The 21,438-nt window shown below is 41.1% G+C and overlaps 1 protein-coding gene across 1 annotated transcript in view; it reads right to left on the bottom strand.

Moving 5' to 3' along the window:
• Positions 1–20,595, bottom strand: part of TRIM24 (tripartite motif containing 24) — a 54,411-nt gene extending 33,816 nt beyond the window's left edge. The window contains exon 1 of the mRNA XM_058022549.1: positions 20,202–20,595. Coding sequence (XP_057878532.1) covers positions 20,202–20,595 — 394 coding nt within the window. The remainder of the gene's footprint in view (positions 1–20,201) is intronic.
• Positions 20,596–21,438: the final 843 nt, after the last annotated feature.

Here is a 21,438-nt window from a genome sequence, read left to right as displayed (position 1 = left end):
TCACTGAAGTAACATTTACTTGTTGACATATTCCATCACCCAAGGTCAAACACTTTCTTGTTTCAATGCCATAAGGAATGTGCCTTAATCTTATAAAGAAATAATTATTTTACTATAAAGGGAACATATTCCCGTTGACAATTTGTTGCTGTAGAATGGATTAAAGTAAACACTTATTAGTGTGGAATATTAATAAGGGACACTGAGTGGTATTACACACACACACACACAAACACGCCAGCAGTGTGACGTGACTGACCTTGATCCATGTCACATGAGAACACAAATGCAGTACATTCAAATTTAATGAGGTCACTCGTAGAGAGGAAGAATTGACCTGTATTAATATCATGACTACATTCACATAAAGAAAGGGAAAGTAATAAAAACTTAGGAATAAATAAGCAGGGCTCTCTCCCTCCTCTCCTCTGCAAGACACAATGGGGTACAATTCTAAGACAGAAACATAGTTAGGCTCCGGGTTGAAGAAAGCTGAGAGCCAGTAACACAAAGGGTTAAACAATTAGTCTTTTCAACAGAATGGAAAGGACAAAGTAAAGTTCAAAACTTGGGGTTGAGCTGTGAGTAGATTAGGTAGAAATGGAAAAGATTTTTAAGCAGAAACTTTTCTAGCTGCAGAAAATAAAAATGTCCTATTAGAACTAAGGCTTGTTTTTAACATCCAAGAAAAATCTCTAAATGCTAGGCACTGATATCTTGCTTGAAGAAAATTACTGTAGTCATTACAACCAAAAAAGGAAGCAATTGAAACTAAGTTAGGCTGAAATAATCACTTAGGACATGGAAGTCACATGCAAAAAGCCTACAGTAGAACAGTCATGCAAGTCTACACTGACACAGATTCTAGACCTTCAGCTCCCATTTGTGAGGAAACATAAATTTAGGGCCTTAAAAAAGATCTGTTTAACCTGTTTAACTCAATGAATTCAATATCAGTATATAACTCACCACTGGCATATTTAACTAAACCAGTGTGGGCTTAAAGCAGTTTCTGTTTCATTTTTACAATAAAATGTAAAAGTACAGAAACTATTAAATATTTCACTTTCTGCAGAAGAACTTAATTCCTTACTCTAATTGCTTCATACAAGATTTAGGTAACTTTTTCATAAGATTCTTCCAACAGATGCTCAAGATTTAACTGGCAACTCAGTATAAAGCAGTGCTGTAATAAAAGTCCACCCATTTTACTAAAGCAATTCTTATTCTGGAAAATCAGCAAGCAGTTTTTCACTTGATTTCTGAAGGCATTTCACTTTCATCTGAACAGCTATGATGTTAAGCCTGGTTTTACTCCAAGTGCCATTTTACCAGTCTGCATTTCAATACACATTTGTGCAGTTTCCTTTGATATACAAATTCCATTTTTTGGCTACAACTTTTGTAACATTTTTTATATCATCATCTGCAAGGATAATTGAGAAATTCAGTTCTGGTAAGTCAAGTAGCTAGCAGAACTGCAAGTACTGAATTTCTCCTGTAATTAAGCAAATCAATTTACAGTCAAGAGTGAACACATCTCCTAATACTCAAGCTACACATTTTCCAAAAAAGACTATTTTTTACATTTTTCAACACCACCAATTACAAACCACCCTCTCCCTGTTCATTCTTGATCCTGACAAAGCAGAGTGCTCTGGGTTGATACCAAAATAAGCTAGGAAGGAAACTTTCTAACACAATTTAAAGTACTAAAAAAAGCAGGCATTCTTTAGTGCAGCACACTGGATGAACAGAGGTTATTTCCTCTACTCTGATGTGTCACGAAACTTTACAAAAAATGTATTTATTCCATTATGATCATAAATATTGATTACTGTGTACTTCCTGGCTAATACATCACTTTTTCTAGAACTAATTTGCATGCATCTACATCTTAGTAAGAGTAGTCCTTTTGTGTTCCTACAAAACACCTGTGAAGGGGTCTCTGGTGATTGTATTCCCGCAGAGTTACAGGTGACCTTTCCTTGAATTTCTCTTAAGAATTCAATTTAACAATTCAACAATTCACTGTTGCCTCTTGTTATGTAGCTACCACAAAACCCACTGTATTCCTTATTATCTGTTTATCCATTGGTTCCAGCCACATGGAGCATCCTGTGTGCCTACTTATTCATTATTTAATCTACTTCTTTAAAACACATTGTTCCCTTACTTGGACAAGTCAGGCATCATGATGTTCTGCTCCTTTTATCAAGGTCAACACAGGTGTCTTGAGCTGGTCTTTGCATGCATTTGGAAGATGGGTATATACACAGAATGAGACTGGCAAACCAGTTCAGGCATGGATTTATTTCTCCTGCTCTCCCAAGCTTTACTTTCATCCCCTGCTCTGCCTCACTGCCCAAATGCACTAATGACTGCAGTGAAGAAACATGAGAAGCAGCACAAGGATGGGAAGAGGACAACACCACCCCTGAAGATGAAACCTGGAGCCACTGAACAAGATCAGCATTAACCAGGGTTTGTAAGTCAGCTTGAGTTTAAAGTATGGAAGACAAGGAAGGGGAGGCAAGAAATTAGGAAGCATATCAAGACAAACCAAATATTTCACATGCCTTTTCACCAACAGAATATTGCCTACTACCTATTCAAGAAATCATTTAGAATTTCTAGTGTGACATGGGAAAATGGTGGGGGAAAAGGAAAAATTGCCTAAAACTCCCAAAGTCTTCATGAATTTTCTTTTCTAGAATTCCTTATGCTGTCTAGCCTTATGTCCAGGGTTTCTTCTGCCACTGTGTGAAGGTAAACTGGCTTTTGTTATAATCCTGAGTTGATGACTGCTATACAAATCAGTTTTAACCCAGATTAAGTCAACCTCAGGATGGTGAATTTAACCAAAAAACCTCAAGTATCAGGTTTTCTATTAGTCAAAGTAATTCTATAAGATTCTTATTTCTCTGTAATGGAGCAAACACAAGGAGGTGAAAACATATTACTTAAGTTGGGAGGAGTTTCATAACCATCATCACTATAATTTTGAGGATGGTGAGTGAGCAGATCCCACATTTTTAGCTACTCCTTTGTTCCAGGTGTAAGGAGTTAACACAGTTTCCCCGTCTCAAACATTGTCACAGCCCCAGGTTGACTTTGCCATGAGATAAGCACAGAATGGAGTGACAGGACAGTGCTATCTCCAGGCCTGGCAGAGGTGAGACATGGTTAGCTCATTCTGGGTAATGCATCCCAACAAAAATTCCCACTGGGGAAATATGTGTAAAGAAGCAACTGCTGGTATGCAGATCACTGGCCAAAGAAAGATCACCCCAAGCTCTGGAAAAGCTGAAATCTGTGACCACTACCAACCACTGAGGCCACCTGAAAGTGCCTGAAACTTGGACTGTAAGATAAGCCACCACAGCAGGAACCTGAGATAAGATAAAGGGGTGCTGTTGTCTGAGTGTTATCTGAGATCTAGGGGGAGGTTAACAAAGCTGGGGGAGAAGAATTTGTCACACAACTGCAGAATTTATGGGCCACAAGGAAAGCCAACTCAGCAACTGTACTGAAATCAGCTCGGGCTTGGTAAAATGCAATTCCAGTGGGGGGCGGGGGGGAGATCGACCACCAACTCAAACAGACCACCAACTCAAACAAAGAGGAGGAGTACAAGGAGTACAAGGACTAATTAGCATTAGAAACAAGGGAATTGACCAATAGAATAGTAGCACTGTGTAGCCAATGAGCAGTAATTTGTTTCTTTGCTAATATGTATGAATAGTGAGAACACCTGGAGAATACCACTAGCAAGAGAAGCCCAGGGTGAAGAAGGATCAAAAAGACACCACTGGATCTATAGGTGGTGATTATCTGATCTCTCTTTCTGCTCTCTTTTCCATTTCTTTCTACCTTTCTCCCTGACATTCCATGTTCAATAAAATCTGTATTATGGACTTCAGCGTATGATCTTGTTTGACCCCTAATTTGGGCAGAGGCACATCTCAATAGCTGGATCTTAGCATCAGGAGCATTGTTTTTTCAGCTGTAAAAGGAGCTGGATCAAGCCCTTGTGGCTCTTAAGTAGGAGTAAAAGAAAAGACCTCCACCCTTGTGAGCAGCATTCTTACAAAAACCAAGCAGTTGTGGAATGTCACATTCAGATTCTGCTTGAACCAGGCCAGGACACCACAATGCTAACTAAAGTAGCAATGCTGGCTCACTTGCTCGCTCATTTCTATCCTGTGAGAACAAAGATTTGTGCTGCCATGCACTGGGCTGGATTAGGGACTGCAATATTGATTCAATGGGGCTGTGCCAGGAAACGAGAGTGTTTTCCCCCACTCTCTACATGCTCATAACACATGCACCTCTTTCAAGGAATGCCAAACTGCATTTTAGGTATGAAAAATCTTAGTCTTAGTCTTCTTCACAAGTTACATGCTGCATCCACAAGGGCATCTCATGCCATTCAGTAGAATGGATTTATAGGTTATACAGTATTATTTCCAACTCCAAACTCAATTTCCTGGGAGTGCATTCAAGACCACTGAAGCATCCTGAGACAACAGGAGGAGACTGCTCTGCTTTGCCCCAGTTTTGACTCATTTGCGTCTTCACTGTTGCAAACACGTTTCAGAGCCAATTTAATAAAGCCACTGGATGATCATTTGTAGATCCAAGAGGGTATTTTTGTTAGTAGATGCAAAGTGCTTTACTAAAAAAAGGAGGATTTAATAGTTCCCTTTCTTCAGATTAAATCAGTCAAAAAACCCACTAGTTTTCTGAAAGAGAGCTCTCTTTATTAAATAGAGTGCTCAGAAGCAACTGGCAATTTTACCTGCAACGACACAGTCATTACAGAATAAATAATTAGAGTTTTGTACAGCAATCTTTCCCAGTTTTACAGATGTTTTGGTTGAAATTCTAACCATACAGATTTCAGAACAAAAAAATATTAACAGCAAGTTACACATCCAGTTAAAATGTTTAAAACATGGACATGCTAATTAAAACTAATAAAAGGTATGTCAGAGATTGAAGGCAGCACCAGCTATAAGATTTTTAACATAACTACACAGAAAATTAAGAGTGTTTTTACTGTGAGCTACAGATTCTTTTCTCCTCTTGCTCTTTCTATAGATACCATTAATACTTGCAAGCCTTTTCATTAAAATGCATGGGTTTGAGGATAAGCAGGTTATATTTACACAGGTCATGTTTCCCAGTTAAGAACAAACACTTAGAAAACTTCATTTGAGAGGCAGTATCTTGTGAAATAATGTCTGAATCAATTTATAAATAATTACTGCTTTCCTCTTGCTTCTCATTAAGCCACTACTGGTGCTGCAAAATTGGCAACTTCTTCAAACCAGTTTGTTCCAGAAAAAGCTGCTTCCATCTAGTTGTGACAGCCTGCTGCTGCTAGTAGAGGGGAGATAGGTTAAACCAATAAGCAGGCACATCTCAAGGAAAAATTGGCACCTACTGCCAAGACATAAACATTCTAACCCACCACCAATCTAGCAAAAAGTTTATTAAAATTAAAATTAATTAATTGTTAATTTAAATTAATTTAAATCCTTTAAAATGCAAATAAATTAAAACCAGACAAAAACTATTAGCTGTAATCCCCCCTCTGGAAGAGTGTTACAGGCCAGTTTTTATGCTGCAGTACATTGACTTTCTTGGAAAGCACTGCAGAGCTGAATTAAAATATTTCAGCTGCTCTGTGAAATGGTTCATTGTTTTTGCTATACATGCCCAATCTTCAAACATTTTAGATAGCATGTATTAGACTTCAAAATTTGTAAATTTTGCAAGGATTGACTCTCCAGCCACTTCTGAATACCTTAAGAAATTCTGGTGGCAGAGTTTACATTCACATCCAAAGCTGTCCAATGAATTTTCTTTAACAACACAATTATAAGGAGTGTCACAGTGCTAACAAAAGAAAACATTGTTATTGTGGGATGGACAATGTTTAAGTACAAGATGATGAACAAAAAGTCTCACTGTCTTGCAATGAACGTGCTTAAACGATGATGCAGAATCTGCCAACAAGCCAATTGTCACTGCGGACTGTGATGAGCATTTCTTTCATCAAAATTAAAATACATTCTTTCCAGTCCTGAAATTGTCAAGTATTTCCAAATGATATGTAATGAATTCAGACATATAACATGCAAGGATGTTTAAGATTCTGTCATACTCTTGCATTATTTTCTCTGATTAGCCAAGTATTTAATTTTAAAAGTGGGCTTAATGCTGTTTAGATTTATACATTCTACTGAAATATCATTTTGCAGATACTCTTGGATCTTGCCAACAGTGCTCAAGTCCATTGTATCCATGTGTTTCTGGAACAAGGAAATTAGTACCTTTCTCCATAAATAGCAGCATGTTAACATGTTATAATTAATTAAAAAAAAATATGACTGGGATAAAAAATATTTGCTGTCAGAACCTCTGGTATGAAGATGGACCCTGCCTTACAGCACAATACTACTAATAATTTCTTTGGAGCACTACATTTCATACTATGGTCTTCATCTTTTTGAGTTCTCATCTACCACCAGCTGTTAGTTCAGCAGGGGCAGTACAGTGCATTTATTCCCAGAAATCCTAGCTATAAAAATAGCAGGTTAGCAGAATGTAATTTGGACAGCAAGAGCCAGTCCCAACCCAAAGAACCAAGCCCTTCTCAGGCACTGGAAGAGTTAGTTCTTTTTAATTCTTTGTTGAAAGGATGGAAACTACACTCCAACATGTGACACTCTTGAGTGTTTGGCCCACTTCTTCTGTTTAGCCCCAGCTACCTTAATATTCCCATCAACACTGAGCAGATGTGAAGGTAAAAAAAGCCTCAAAAAATAACTTCTAAGAATCAGGATCATATTAAGGGAACCGAATTAGAAGCAGTAGTGGGAACAACAGTGGGTAACAGGCTTTACTCAGAGTATTTCACTATAAATGTCATCCAAACATTATAATATATATTATATATATATTATAATAAGTGATAATCCAACTCAAGGCCTTTGTGATAATCCAACTCAAGGCCTTTGACTAGCTCATGCTACTCCCTCTCTTTTTCAACTGCTCAGATGCATCCTTGCAACCTGTTCCTCACCAGCCTGCTTCCATTCTCAGTATGTTCACCACTCAGAAACTGGAAACTACCTAAGAGACTTGGCAAACTACCCTCTTGGCCCTCAGTTTCCCAGCCACCAGCCTCAGGGGAGCAATTCAGGTGCCTAAACAGACATACCTAATTTGAAGGTAATATCCTGCCTGGCTTCCAGCTATATTCCAGAAGGAAATAGGCTCCTGTGGATTGTGCAGTACATTTACCTGCCCTTTTAAAATATCACAGGCATCCCAAAAATTCAGCAATGGCAGAAGATATTTTAGTTCAGACAGATGAATTTCAACTTACCTGCCTATTCTATGCCATGTACTTTTGATACTGTGATCTTAAATTCCTGCTGGAGAACACAACTGAGGCACACAGATCTTTGCACTCTAACAAACTGGAGTCTGTAGGTCCAAAGGAAAACTTGGTTTAAAATGCTGAAGTGTCCATATTCAGAGCCATCAACCTGTTAACTGCAGTGTTCATGGCATCTGCCCATTTTCTGCTACATGGATATTTATTTTGAGGTTCTCCTCAAGGACAGAGTTCAGAAGTCATCAAGACCTCTTGTTATGCTTCCTTCAAACTATCTCAAAATACAGATAACAGTGACGCAAAATGTATTGGAACATTCCATCAACTTTATCCGTAAAGTATTTGTGCAGGGAATGGATGTTTAAAACAACATAGAAATAATACGTTGGTCTAAAATAATAGGCTCTGCCTTTATTTGGGTTATTTTGTTTGGTGAGAGGGTAGAGAGAAAAAAAGGGCTGATTGTTACTAAGAAGAGATTTTTTATTAATTAATGTCTCTTCAATATATTCTTCAACAACACTACAGTAATAGCACATTTACCATCCAAGTACACTGGCCAACACTTACATACCCAACAGCAAAAAAAGAGGAATTTATGTATTTATCAATAAATTCAGAGTATTTTTAAAGGTACATTTTGAATCAGTGTGGCAATTAAATCTGTTCTATAACAAATATTTTGACCTGGCAGTATTTTAAAATTTTCTAGTTTTATTTTTTAAAGCTTGCTGTTGGACAGGGACAGAGGCTATGAAAAGTACCAAAAATATTTGATGAAAATTCCCACTCCAGTAAGAGAAAAAAATAAAGATACCTATTTCCTGCAGTTTATATCAGATAAGTCTGAGTGCTGTGCAAGACATTATTAATGGAATAAAAAAGTAAAGTTCCAAGTCATTTAATGCATTTAAGTAATAAAACCCAAGACTCCCAAATCCAGCCGATTCTGACTACATTATATTGAAAAGCTGTTCAACAATAAAGTTTGTCTACAGGCAGTATTTTTGCATCTATGAAAAAGCAACTCTTAATGGCAGCACAAAACTAATACTGATTTATTATGCTGATTCCACAGAATAGAACTTTACACCTGAAAATTTAATAACGTTTCTTTGCAGTGTGGCCAAGTTTTAGTACCTTTAACAGGATTCATCTAAACATTACATGAAGTTCCCTTCACTGCAGATATAGGTAATAGGTCATGAGTGGTCTCCTTGTTAAAGCTGATGTTTACCCTTGGTCAGATGAACTACACCTTAAAAACATCCACTTCTTTCCAGTAATTATATAGTACTCTTATCCACTACTGGGCATCCACTTCAATTGCAAAAATTCCTCTGATATTCTAAAACTAGTCATTAAAAGAGAAGAACATCCTCCAAGTATACTGTAGCTTACAGGGATTGCACTTTTGGATGTGGATGGTCAGGAATAAAAAGCCAGCTCACTTTATATTCTTCTCTTACATGTGTCCAATATGCCACAGCACCACTGTAAGGGTTCAAAAAGCAAGGTGCCCAGCTTTTCCCAGCTCCCACACAGTTTTAAGAGTACCAAGCTGGAGCAATATATGCATTGTGAGATTCACACATGGCTATGCCGCAGGCAAGAACCAGCATTAATTAAGAAGCAGCGTTATCATCTCCTCTGACACTGTATTAATATGAAAATTACTGAATGTAACTAAAAAACCATATTCCTTCTGGGTTGAAGAGATGAACTAATGGATCAAATAAGAACAACAGGGATTTCTAACAGCTGCCCTACAGTTTCCAGAAAACAGCAGGTTACAGAGCCAGCAGTGATAGTGCTTATGTTCCCATGGTGTATCTCCTTCTGTTGTTGTAACCTGCAGTAGGTAACTGAGCCATGAGCCAGAGCCTGTTGGCTGATGTGAATTAACATCCACATCCACTGAAGCAATCTAGTATTCCTATGGTTTCCTCCACTTTCTCAGAACTAAAGAACTCATTCAAAGGAGCTCTCCCAGCATGACACTCTTGGCACAAAGAACAAAGCTTAAGAAAATTCATCTTCCACCAAAACTGGTCCTCATATGTGCCATTTATAGATCTTCTGTTCTTCACTCACTCAATCTCTTTCCATCTTCTTGCACCACACTGCCTCAACGGATTGCTAATGAAGTTGTGGAAATACTACACTTGGCATCCAACAGCAGCTTGGGAATGAACTAGGACTGTACTTCTATTCCTTCTTAATTTTAAAGGAATAATCACAAGGGTTCCACCATGGCATTGTGGTTCCTTACCTACTTGTCTGGCATAATGACAAATGAAAAGCAAAACCAAGCAGACACAACTTTAAGCCAGAACAACAGTGATTCTGGCAAAAGTTTGAAGCCAGACATCCTGCAGCTTACAACATCTACACTATATTCTCAAAAATTTAGATCAGTTAAAAAAGGCAGCCAAAGAAACCATTTTAAATCTGACCTCATCTCAATGGAACTGGGAGCAGGGAAAAGGAAAAAAGCCCACACAATACAATCAGATTGGAAAACAATACAATAATGCTGTTGCCAAATGGCCTTTTAAAAGATGTAAGATTAGCATTTAGCTTCTTAAAGAATCCAGACTACATTCAGCTCTTGCACAAAGGGTGGAAGAGCTGGTTTATGGATATCCATTTGGGATACCCATAAACAAAGTCATCTTCATTTTGCCAAAACAGCTTCTAAAATCATTCTTTTGAGGAGAGCTCCTTGGCCCTGTTGAGTGTCAATGGCTGTGATAATAATCTAGAAGACACATGATCCACCACAAATCATGGCTTTGCTTCTAACTTGTATCTAGTCCAGCTATAAGGCCATTTCTGAAAAGCAAAAGGCACGAGTGCCATCTCCCTGCACAATCCATCAAGATGCACACAATTTTATTGAAGGTGCCTGTGCCAACAGTCTATATATCAAATACTTGTTTACTGAGTGATAGAAGCAATACTTGCAAGTCATTGTTTTGGTACAGATAGGAGTTACGACAAACATAAGAGTATTTTCTTTTGGTTTTTTGTTTAAAATTCACTGTTAGATGAAGGAAGACCACAGGTCCTCCTGCATGCTCCATTCCAGAAACCTCTGAACACTCTTTCACAAGACTGGACTCTGCCTTTGCTATGAAGCAGAAAATAAACATTCTATTTAACAACTTGGAGTGCAATATTTGAAGAAAGTTTATCTGTATGGGAGTCCAGAGATGCTAGCAGCTCTATCTGAACACCAGCTATGCTTATCCAAGGAAAAATTTTATGTATCTATTTTGAGGTAATACTTACTCAGACAACATTTAACACATGAGCTCTTTGAATTTCTTGCACAGAGAAGGGACTGAAGAAAACTTTAGAAACTTCTATAGGAGATAAAGTTCCTTTAACAGTTGATTAAACTAAACAATCTAAGTACTCTAAGTTTAGTGATTTCCAATATATGCTAACCAGTGGGTTATACCCTCACAGTCCCTACTCCCAAAGGGAAGATAAAACTGAACAATTGAAGGTCAAGCAGTCTGTAGTTAGTAAGCTCAACAACCAGCCCATAAGCTAAAACAAGTGAGAACAATAGCTGCTAATGTGTGAAAAGCCCCTAAACAAGACAAAAGCAAATAAGGAAAAGAACTATTGAGTGCTGAAAACCAACTGCTTAAGCAAGAAAAGGTAGGAATCTGTAAACACACAGAAGAGATAAATATAATTCAGACGTACAATACTCCCAGAGTTTCAAAGTTCCCAGCCATTTCTGAGGTCCTGCTATGGGACACTACCCATCATTTTACAGCTCTACTTTCATTCAACAAAGCTTGTCTGCTAAACAGAGTGTCTTTATCTGTGTCCAACTGATGAGTTGCCTGCTACCATAATTTATCACTTTGGGGCTGTGATACTGAAACCAGCCAGATAGAAACTATTCAACAAGTTTTAAGTATTACAAAGCAGGCACTCTTTACTGCAGTGCACTGGTCCCTTGGAGGATCTTTACTCCAAGCAAGTTCCCTGAGCCAACAGGTTCTCATCATACACACTGGTGGCATATTCATTAGCTATCCCCCCATACTTGATGTTTATGTATTACTTTATTTGACACAGTCACACCCCTTATTGGGAGTCCTTACAGGGTTCTTTGGGGGTCTTTTTCAGTGGCCCTCAATGTTCAGTGTCCTTTTGAGGTGGCTGTTCCTCGACCCCTGTGGCCACATTTCTCTTCACAGAGAAAAGCAAGGCACAACTTCCCAAGGATATTTCTGGGATTCCCATTCTCTGAACCTCAGAGAAAGGAAAAACAATTCTTATCTCATTAACTGTGCCCCTGTGCTTTGGAACAAGTGGAATGCATTGAGGAAGACTATTTACCTGAAGGAATTTGCTTGATGGGATTCTGTTGTGAGTGTTTTGATTCATTGACCAACTGAATCCACGTGTGTGTGTCAGGACTGTTGGCTGACACTCATGAGATTCCATGCAGTTGAGTAGAGTGCTTCTGCAGCTTCAGTTTAGATGTAGTGTAACATAGTACAGGATAATATGGTATAATAAAGTAATTAATTAGCCTTCTGATAGCCATGGAGTCCTCCTCATCATTCTCTCCCCTTCATCAGGGTTGCCCTGTTTTCACATAAGTGGTGAATCCAACATTGGCGGTAGCCTGGGCTGAAGAACCCAGACCCTGCGACTCGGCGGAGTTCACAGCCAAGGCTGAGCATGGTGGATCCCAGAAATATCCTTGGGAAGTTGTGCTTTGCTTTTCTCTGTGAAGAGAAATGCAGCCACAGACCTCCACTTTTGAGTAAGCACAATATCATTGTTTTCTGTAACTTCTGCTTTGTCAGCCTTGCAGAGCTGAGCCGGCATCCCACTTGCCTTTTGCGTGACTTCTGTTTGCCTAAGTTACATCCTTTACCTATTCCTGCAAGGCTGTGCTGTTCTGTTCCACTACCACCAGACTAAAATGGTTTTCTGTTCTACTGTCAGCTGGGCAATGCTATGAATTCCAACTTTTACTTGAAAACTGTTGAAAACAATAGTTACAAATCACCAAAAGTTTTTCCAAAGGCAAAGAAGATTCAAAGCTGCTACCCCTTCCTAAACCAGCTGGTGACAAGGGCATGTAATTGACACTCCTACATTATTTCAGCAACTACTTTACTCATTTTAAAGCTAAGTCCATGATAGAAAAAAAAAAAAGTGTTTCAATTCACACTTCTGCTGTTCAGGACAATTTTGCATACTGCTTATTTCTAGTAACAGACTTGTTGGTGCTGGGCTGTTTTGTCAAGGCACTGCACCTTGCATTTAAAATTAGAACCTTGCTCCCACTTTAAAATGTCTCATTCTCCAGTCCCAGCAGTGCTGCAGCTCTCTCCCTCTTCCTTTCCACCTACTCATTCCCTGTGCAGCTGCCAGCATTCCCTCCCCTAAGAGCATCAGTGTTACAAGTACCCTGGCACTGCAGGTTCCCAACATGAACTTGTGTGAGGGCGGGATCAGAGCATTAGTTCAGCAAACTTCAGCTCCACACATCCCTGACCACACTCAAACAAATGAAGCCAATCAAGTAAGTTTTATTAAATGCTTTCTGACCTCATGTAGGCATCCTAGAAAATACAGGGGGGGTTTCCAAGTCAGCATCTATGTTAAAATAGCCCTGTTTCTTTTTTATGAGCTACAGTCCAGACAGATGTGTTAGCTCACTGGGAAAATTATACAGTCACTTTTCAAATTAGGCAATCATTTTAGTTCAAAGGGTATTTGCACTACAGTCTTATTTTATTCAAATTCAAACTATATTCACTTGAGGGACTACAGTTGAAAGGGAAACTCTCCATTTTAATAGAAAGTTGCCTGTGGCAACTTAGTTATTAATCAGAAGCAGAAATCTTTCTGCATTCAAAAGGCTCAGCTCCCCTGTCCATGTACTCCCATTTACACAGGATTTAGCACCAGATTTCTTTTTTGAAATGAGGATGTCTCCATGACCCAAATCCACGTTACAAACAAGGGCCCTCAAAACCCATGAGTGCAGTTCAAAGAGCTGAGCCTTGCTTACTGTCATCTTTTTCCCATAGCCCACTGATAAACTTCAAAAATAACTAGAAACCTGGTTTCACATCAGTCCTCTATCACGTTAGTAATGTATGTAAGGTAATGTGCAATTTTGTCCCACATAAAAGCTTCAGATAAGCATTTCCTTGAATCACTGGAGACACAGTATCAACTAATTAGGGACATTCCTGGGTTCAACCTTCAGTTTCATAGCTGACTTTACAAGACTGTTTCCTGGTAAAAAATGTGTCATTTTCTTACTTACTTTACACAACTGTTTCATCCTTTCTTTGAAGGCAAAGAAAGAGTTTTACACATACCCTCTGGCCAGCAGGTGAAAAAATAGATTTGGGCAGTTCAACTATGGCACTGATGCCTTCAAAGCACATTTGAACTGCAAGCACCTACTTTAAACATACACAACTCCATAGCTACCTAATTGCTGAGGTAAATTTTAAAAGCATCACCATTGCATCAATTTAAAAGCATCAATTTTTTATGAAACCATTTTTTCTGTGTCCTTTTAAATTTGCCAATTGGTGGGCATCTGGCATCCATCCAAGGTCAAACCACTGTACTACTGTATTAAAGTATATAATTTTGCTGCAAAAACCTTTTAAAAGCCTGAATTTCCAATTTCAGAAATAATGGATTTTTTAATCTAGTCTCTTACTCATCCTGAAATACAGTCCTATTTAGAATTCACCTAAAGTTCCTTTTGGTATTCCCCTGGCTTGTTTTTAGATCAGGTGCAAAATACCAGCTTTGCAAGTTCACTGTTACTGGGAAATTCCACTAAATAATATGGAAATTCCTCCTACAGCAAACACACGCAATACTGGCATAAAGATTTACCTGTACAAAAGACAAGTTTCTTTAACAATACTACATTCAGAATCAAGAGTTGCAACAAAATTTCTTTCTCAGATTTACCAAACTGGGTGAAGTTGAGAGAATGTGGTCACTTTGTAGCACTCATGGAATTGAGCAGATCTGCTGCATAACTGAGTAGTTCTTCAGAACATTTTTCCTAGGAATAAACCAGCCCACAAAAACATTCTTCCACTTGCCTCTTCATGAACATATGCACCACTATTTTCCCTTGCTCTTCAGACAAGATATTTTCTTAAGAGATATCCCTACTATAAGCATTAAAACAACCCAATTCATTTTCAGTTAGACACACCTGAGAATTTTTAATACATTAGTATATTTGCTTTCCTTATGATCCTTTCACCTTATGATTTACAATTCCTTTCCAGTGCTAAAACTAGTTGCTTACCAGAGACATAATTAGCTGATTTTGTATTGAAACAGAGCTAGGTTGGCCTCTGAGGATAGAAATCTTTGTCTGAAAAGAAGTTTCACACAATGATACACCTATTTTGATAACTTGTACAGCCTAATTTCTCTGATAACTTGTACAGCCTAATTTCTCTAAGGCTTCCAACTGGAACGAACTTGGCAACTGCAGTTGTTTTACCACTCATCTGATGTTCCTGATGGCTTCAGCTTTTCAATCTCCCACTTTCTATGGGTGAAAGAAGCAAGAACATAAATGCACCCAAACTAGCCTAGAAATACTCCTCTGCATACATAAAACAATGAGCATCTATTACATACTTACATTAATCATATATCAGGGCAAGCATGATTCAAGCTAATTTCCACAACATGCAGTTGCCTGCCTTAATAAAGGCTGTACAGGCATGCCTCCAGATTTTTATGGAATTCCTGGTAGAAGAGAAAGCAGTAACTTTTGGCAAATATATCCCTACTTCAAATTACACTTGTACAGTAAGCATCATATCCCATGACATATATCTCGAGAGCATACTTGTCTCCAAAAGAAGGGTACTACAACTAGAAAAATAAGAACTTTCTCCATTAATATTTATATTAATATTTTAAGCTTCTACTAGTTGTTTTTTTCACCAAGAGGTTAAAAACGTTACGGGCTACCAAAACAATAACATTGTATTTCACCTGTAACAGTGCTAAATTAATTTCACATATGCAATATCTGGGGCTCTGGGAATTTTCAAATCAAAATAAGCACAAATCCAAAACAGAATGAACACTAGACATGTCTTTCCTATATGTATTCCTATAACATACAAAATATCAACATATATATAAAATATAACATTTCAAAATATTAGCACTCTCAAATCTCCTTAAGTTGGAGATTAAAAAATTCACTTCTTGATGCACCAAAACAGAAACAAGATGATGCAACCATGCCTGTGAAAGTGTGAGTGTATAGCACACAAACAAAATATGGGCTCTTTGTAATGGCAAAGATGGAGAAAAGCCACTTGGAGCAAGTGGCAATATCAAGGACTAAATGGAAATGATAATTTGTAGCAGCAGATTTAGAAAAAGAATTTAAAGTCTTCTTAGACTACCAAGACATGGAAGAAAAATTGAACTTCACCACAAGAAACCTCAAATGAAGCTATTATATCCTTCAAACTAACTAATAAGGATCCCAATAATTATCCAACTAAAGGAGGTAAGTAACTAAAGAAACAAGTAACAAAATTTAAGTTGATGTCAAAAGCTGTATTTTCAAGGTCAAATGAAGCAATGACACCAATAAAGTCCAGATGTAAAGATCAGATGAGAAGCTGAAAGCATTTGAGCCTATCTGTAAAAGGACTGCCTGTGGGACATCATAGAAAAGCAGATGCCACACACATATGTGAGGGGATGTCAAGGGTAAGGTCTTCATTGCATCATTAGAGAACTTCAAACTGTATTGACAAGTAAATATCTCTGGAAAATAATAACCTGAAACAGGAACACCTCTGAATCCTTGTTTAGTAACTCTGAAGTATTTATTCCTTATTTAACAGCATGTATTGAGTATATTTAAAATGTTAGTGCAGACACTCCTCAAGAATTTAGATAGTGGGATTGTCCAAATATTAAATGCTTCTAACAGCTTCATTTAAATTTGTTTGCTAGCAGGTTTGCTATAGACGAGTTACAGAAAAAAAATACTTCCCTTTACTATTTTGGCAAGGGCATTAGTAAGATTTCATTGTGATAGCTGCATAAAACTTTGCTATGACACTCCATTCACAAGCATTTCCCCCACACCAGTTCCAAGTCCATTTCACGTACAGATTTATGACAAAGAACAAACAAGGCTACTTGCAACTTTAAAAGTTTTGAGAAGGGACTGAATTTCAATCTCTAACTTTGCAGCTTTCACGTACCTATATCACATTTGAAAATTCCAGAAGAGTTCCATGAGGCTCTGCATGTTACAAACACCACTCTTACAGGTTACTCACTGAAGTGCAGCCCAGACAAAATCTGGGCAAATTGCAGACTTCTAATAGCAGCATTTCTTGTGTATGCTCCAGTTGTAACCCACAACTAGACAGTAAAGAATGGTCATTTGAGAAACTAAAAGAAAACCCATATGAACTTAGCCAAACAGTTAGTAGAGGTGGCTGTAGACACTTGCTCACAAGCCAGTGTCACATTTACAGAACTGCTCTTGCAGCACTCCCTGCTGTCCATAATGTTCTGTCTGACAAACCATTTTTTGGCAGTGCAACACCAAAATTATCACCTACAGCAAATAAACTACTGCTGAACATTCAGAAAGCAGTGAACTCTCCAGTGCTAAAAGCACTGGTGTCTGACACACTGATGATTCTTTAACACCTCCAACTTCAGGAATGGTAGAGAAATCAGAAACTCCAGGTTTTCTTTTCTATAGAAGTTATTCTACTTTAAAACTGAGTGCCTGTGGCAGTATAGAATTCATCCACACCAACTGGCCTCTCCACCAGTTTGCCTTTGCAAGAGGAATAATAGTTAACATTTATCACATGAAACTCCTCTGTATGTCTTGCCACTTGTCTGCTGTCATCCATACTGAATCTTGGATTCAAGTGAGCAACTCCTAAACTCTTAATTCACTTTAAGCTTGAAGTCTTTTCTTTCACAGCTCCTTAATTAGTTGTTAGAATCTTCACAGAAAGAGAGCCAACAAATAAACTCATCTATATGCTGGAAGTTGAAGGCACACTTTATTCCACTAAAGTGAACAAATGTTTCTTCTTGGAAACAGTTTGATGGAGACAAAAAGTCTCTCCAGATTATACTTGAAGCTCAACCTCTTTAGCTGCCTGTTTCGCAGCTGATTTCAGTATCCATACAACACACAAGGCTGGTTTGGTGAAGCACTTTTCAAATCACATCCTGTCTTTTGCTCAAGACAGACTCCATTGTACCAATCTTTCTTCAGGCTCCTTTTTGTGCAACTCAAGTGCTCAGCATAGGTGCATAAGCAGCCTGTCTGCTTATCTCTCAGGACATTTTCAAAATTTGCAATTCTATTGTGTTCCTTACTCAGGACATCCCTTCCAGCACAAACAGCTTCCTTTATTCAGTTTAGTCACAGCAATTTCATAATTTACATTAGAAGAGTCATTTGTTATCCAGCTTTCTAAGATTATACTCTTCCATTCATTTTTTCATGTCATTCCTCCTAAGCCTTTCGTACAACATATTACCAGAAGAGACAGTTTTGCACCACTTTGGTCCTTCCTCCTTGTGAGAATTTAAGAACTCCTCTACGTGTAACAAATTTTCTCTATATAATCAGTTTTGGGTGATAACAGGTGGATACTTTCCTAATCCTAACTTCAAATTCACAGGTTTTTTTGTACCAGTTGGAAAACAAAGTAGACAATGCACTTCACCAAGTTTGGCCATAGATAGCTAATATACAGTCCCTGTCATTTTAACAAGGACAAGCACAGGACAAGTAAAGGTATAGAAAATGCCTCAAGGTGAGTTTGAGTTTCTTCTTCCAACTGGACAATGAACTCTAGTATGGAAGCATAAAAGTAGCTTGGGAGAAAAGTCAACAGGATAAAAATAACTGTCACCAAAAATACAGTATGTCTGCAAATCTGTAGAATGAGGAGGAGTATGTACTGTGAAATCATTCATACAGAACCAACTCACAATTGAAAGGAGGGACAGAGCCACAAACTCACTGTTGCTGTGATTCATTATCAAGCAGATGTCTGAACAGCACTAATCTTTTAATTCTTATGATGCACCTCATTTCTCATTCAGCTACAGATCCCTGTTTCTGCTATATTTATATAGAACATCTGGGAATGAATTGGAAGTTCATGACTTCCAATCTCTTGCAAACTCCTGAGCTTGTATCTATGCCCTCTTTCCTATTTCCAAGTATCTCATCTTGAAATATCTCATCATACTCCAGAGTCTGTGTTTTCTGTTCCTCCCATGCATAATTTCCCATTTCTACTCATAGATGTATGAGCAGTAACACGTCCTGAATCAATCAAGCTTAAGTATATAAGCTTCGGGTCCTACAGATTTTCCCACTCTGTAACTTTTGATTAGGCAGTCTGACTACGACAGACTTTACATGCAAAAATTATGACTAAGTGAATATACTAACACAGGCATTCACATAGATGAAGAGTTCAGCATATCCTGTTAACATACTTGGGAGTTTCTCAGATATTCTGAGGCAAATCTCTAGCTGTTCCAAATATTTCCCTCTCTGAAGAGGGGTGTCTCCTTTACGAATTGCTGCAAACACTTTATTATATAAAGTGGTAATCTTTGATCAGAACTCTGGCAGGATGGTCAAGTTTTCCTAAGTCCACTTAAAGGACTTAAGAACGTCAACCTGGAGCTACCTATTTTTCACTTGAGCCCTTGCTACACATTCCAGCAAGTACAACCTCCACTAATACTTATGATTAGCTCAACTTCCATCACACTTCCTTTTTCCTATACAAGTTTTACCAACACCTCAATCAGCTTCCACTACAGGATGTTTGTTTGCACTTTTTTCTCAGACGAAAACAAAACCAAGTGATCTATTTTGCCTTTAACAAAATCAAGTGATCCATTAGACCTAGCGTAAGAGGGCTAGGGGAAAAAAAACCCAAAAACATTAGGAAAGCAGTTTCAAACGGAAGGCGTTTATTCCACACCTTCTACAGCGACATGTACTTTTCAAACACACTGACAGCGGCTACTGTGTCAGTGCATGAGCTGAACAAAACTTCCTCGCGGCATTCTTCCTCCGGCGCGGTAATTAGCGAGTAAGTGGTGCATGAATGCCTCAGCAGAGCCACGCAGGCTGCCCATGGCCCGGACGAGTGCGATTATTGCTGGGCCGCCCCGGTCCCCGCCCAGGCGCGGCGGATGACACCTGCAGGACTCCCCTCCGGCTGCGCTGCAAGCACCGCGGATACAGAGTGCGTGCTCTCGCTACGTCTCTGTGCCCTGCTATCAGCCCGTTCAGGTTTTCCGCCGGCCAGGGGCCAAAGCCTCCCGGCTCCCCGATAACGGCTGCCCGGCCCCGCTCCCGCGGCCCGGAGCGGGAGGCCGGCTCTCACCGCCCCTCTCCACCGCACACAGAGAGAGGTCCTGGCAAAGCACGCTAGTTCTGCCTTCCCTCCGAGGTGGGAAATTTAAAAAATAACCATTAAAACAAACCGAGCCGAAGCACAACCCCGCCGCCAGCCTTGGCGCTGGCGAGCAGCTCCCATCCCGACAGCTCCGTGCCCCGGCAGCTCCGCGGCCGGGCACCCGCACCCGCCCACGGCACCCGGTCCCGACAGCTCCCCGTGCCCCCAACGCGACCCACGGGCCTCCGGGCTGGAGGGGGCAGCACCCCCAGGCAGGGGCAAAGGGGGTACGGGCAAGAAGGGGCACTTACTGGGCGTGCAGTGCAGCGGTGAGGCTTGCGAAGAGACGGGCGAGGAGGGAGGCGCCGCCGGCGGCGGCTCCTTGAGGGCGGCGGCGGCCGCGGAGGTCAGGACGGGGGGCAGCATGAGGTACCGGTCCGGCGGCGGCAGGCAGCGCTGGCACACCGAGTGCAGGCAGGGCAGCAGCTTGGGCCGCCGGCTCTGGATAGGCTGCCCGCACACGCCGCAAGTGTCCAACAGGTTGAGCGGGGCCGCGTCCCCGTCGCGCTCCGCCGGGCCCTGCCGGCTCTCGGCCTCGTTCTCCCCGCTCAGCGCCGCCGCCGCTGCCCCCGGTCGGTCCGCCGGGCACGGCCCCCCCGCCGCCGCCGCTGCTGCAGCTGCTAACGCCGCTGCCGCCTCTTCCATTGTCCTACGCCGGCCGCCGCCGGAGAGCCGAAGGGAGGCGGGGCAGCCCCGCCGCTTCCCGCCCGCGCCGCCGCCGCCTACCGGCCCCCGCCCCGCGGGTGTTCGTGCGCCCGCCCCGACAGCGGCTGCCCCGCCGCGCCGCGCCGCCAACGGCCGCCCGCAGCCCGCCCCGCCCAGCGCCCCGCCCCGCCGGGACCGCGCCCCCGCCCCCGCGACGTGAGGGGAGCGCTGCCCCGCCCGCCCCGCGGGAACCGGCCCGGCCGCCGCGGAGCCCCGCCCCGCCCCGGGAGCCCCGCCCTGTCCCGGGAGCCCCGCCCTGTCCCGGGAGCCCCGCCCCGCCCCGGGAGCCCCGCCCCGCCCCGGGAGCCCCGCCCCGGGAGCCCCGCCCCGTCCCGGGAGCCCCGCCCTGTCCCGGGAGCCCCGCCCTGTCCCCGGCACCAGTGACCGCTCCCGCTCAGCTGGGTGCCTGGCCGGCTCGGTCCGGGTGAGAGGAAGGACGGGAAGTTTCTCTTGAATATGAGGAAAAACTTTTCTGTGTGGGTGGCCATGCTCTGACACAGGTTGCCCAGAGAGGGTGTGGAATCTCCCTCACTGGAGATGCTCGAGAACCGTCTGGACACAGTCCTGTGCCATGCGCTCTGGAATGACCATGCTGGAGAAGGGAGCTTGGGCAAGGTGGCACACTGTGGTCCCTTCCAACCTGACCCGATCTGTGATTCTGTGAGAGGTCCCTGTCCCTTGGACAGGGTGTTAAAAGAGGTCACCCTTCTCCCTGCCCTGTGTGCAGTGAGAGTTTGTGAGTTCTGTTGGCTTGGTGAATCACAGCAATACCACCACATGCAG

This window comes from Melospiza georgiana, chromosome 4 (genome assembly GCF_028018845.1).
Source record: "Melospiza georgiana isolate bMelGeo1 chromosome 4, bMelGeo1.pri, whole genome shotgun sequence".
Classification (NCBI taxonomy): Eukaryota; Metazoa; Chordata; class Aves; order Passeriformes; family Passerellidae; genus Melospiza; species Melospiza georgiana.
This window is presented reverse-complemented; position numbering and strand designations above follow the sequence as displayed.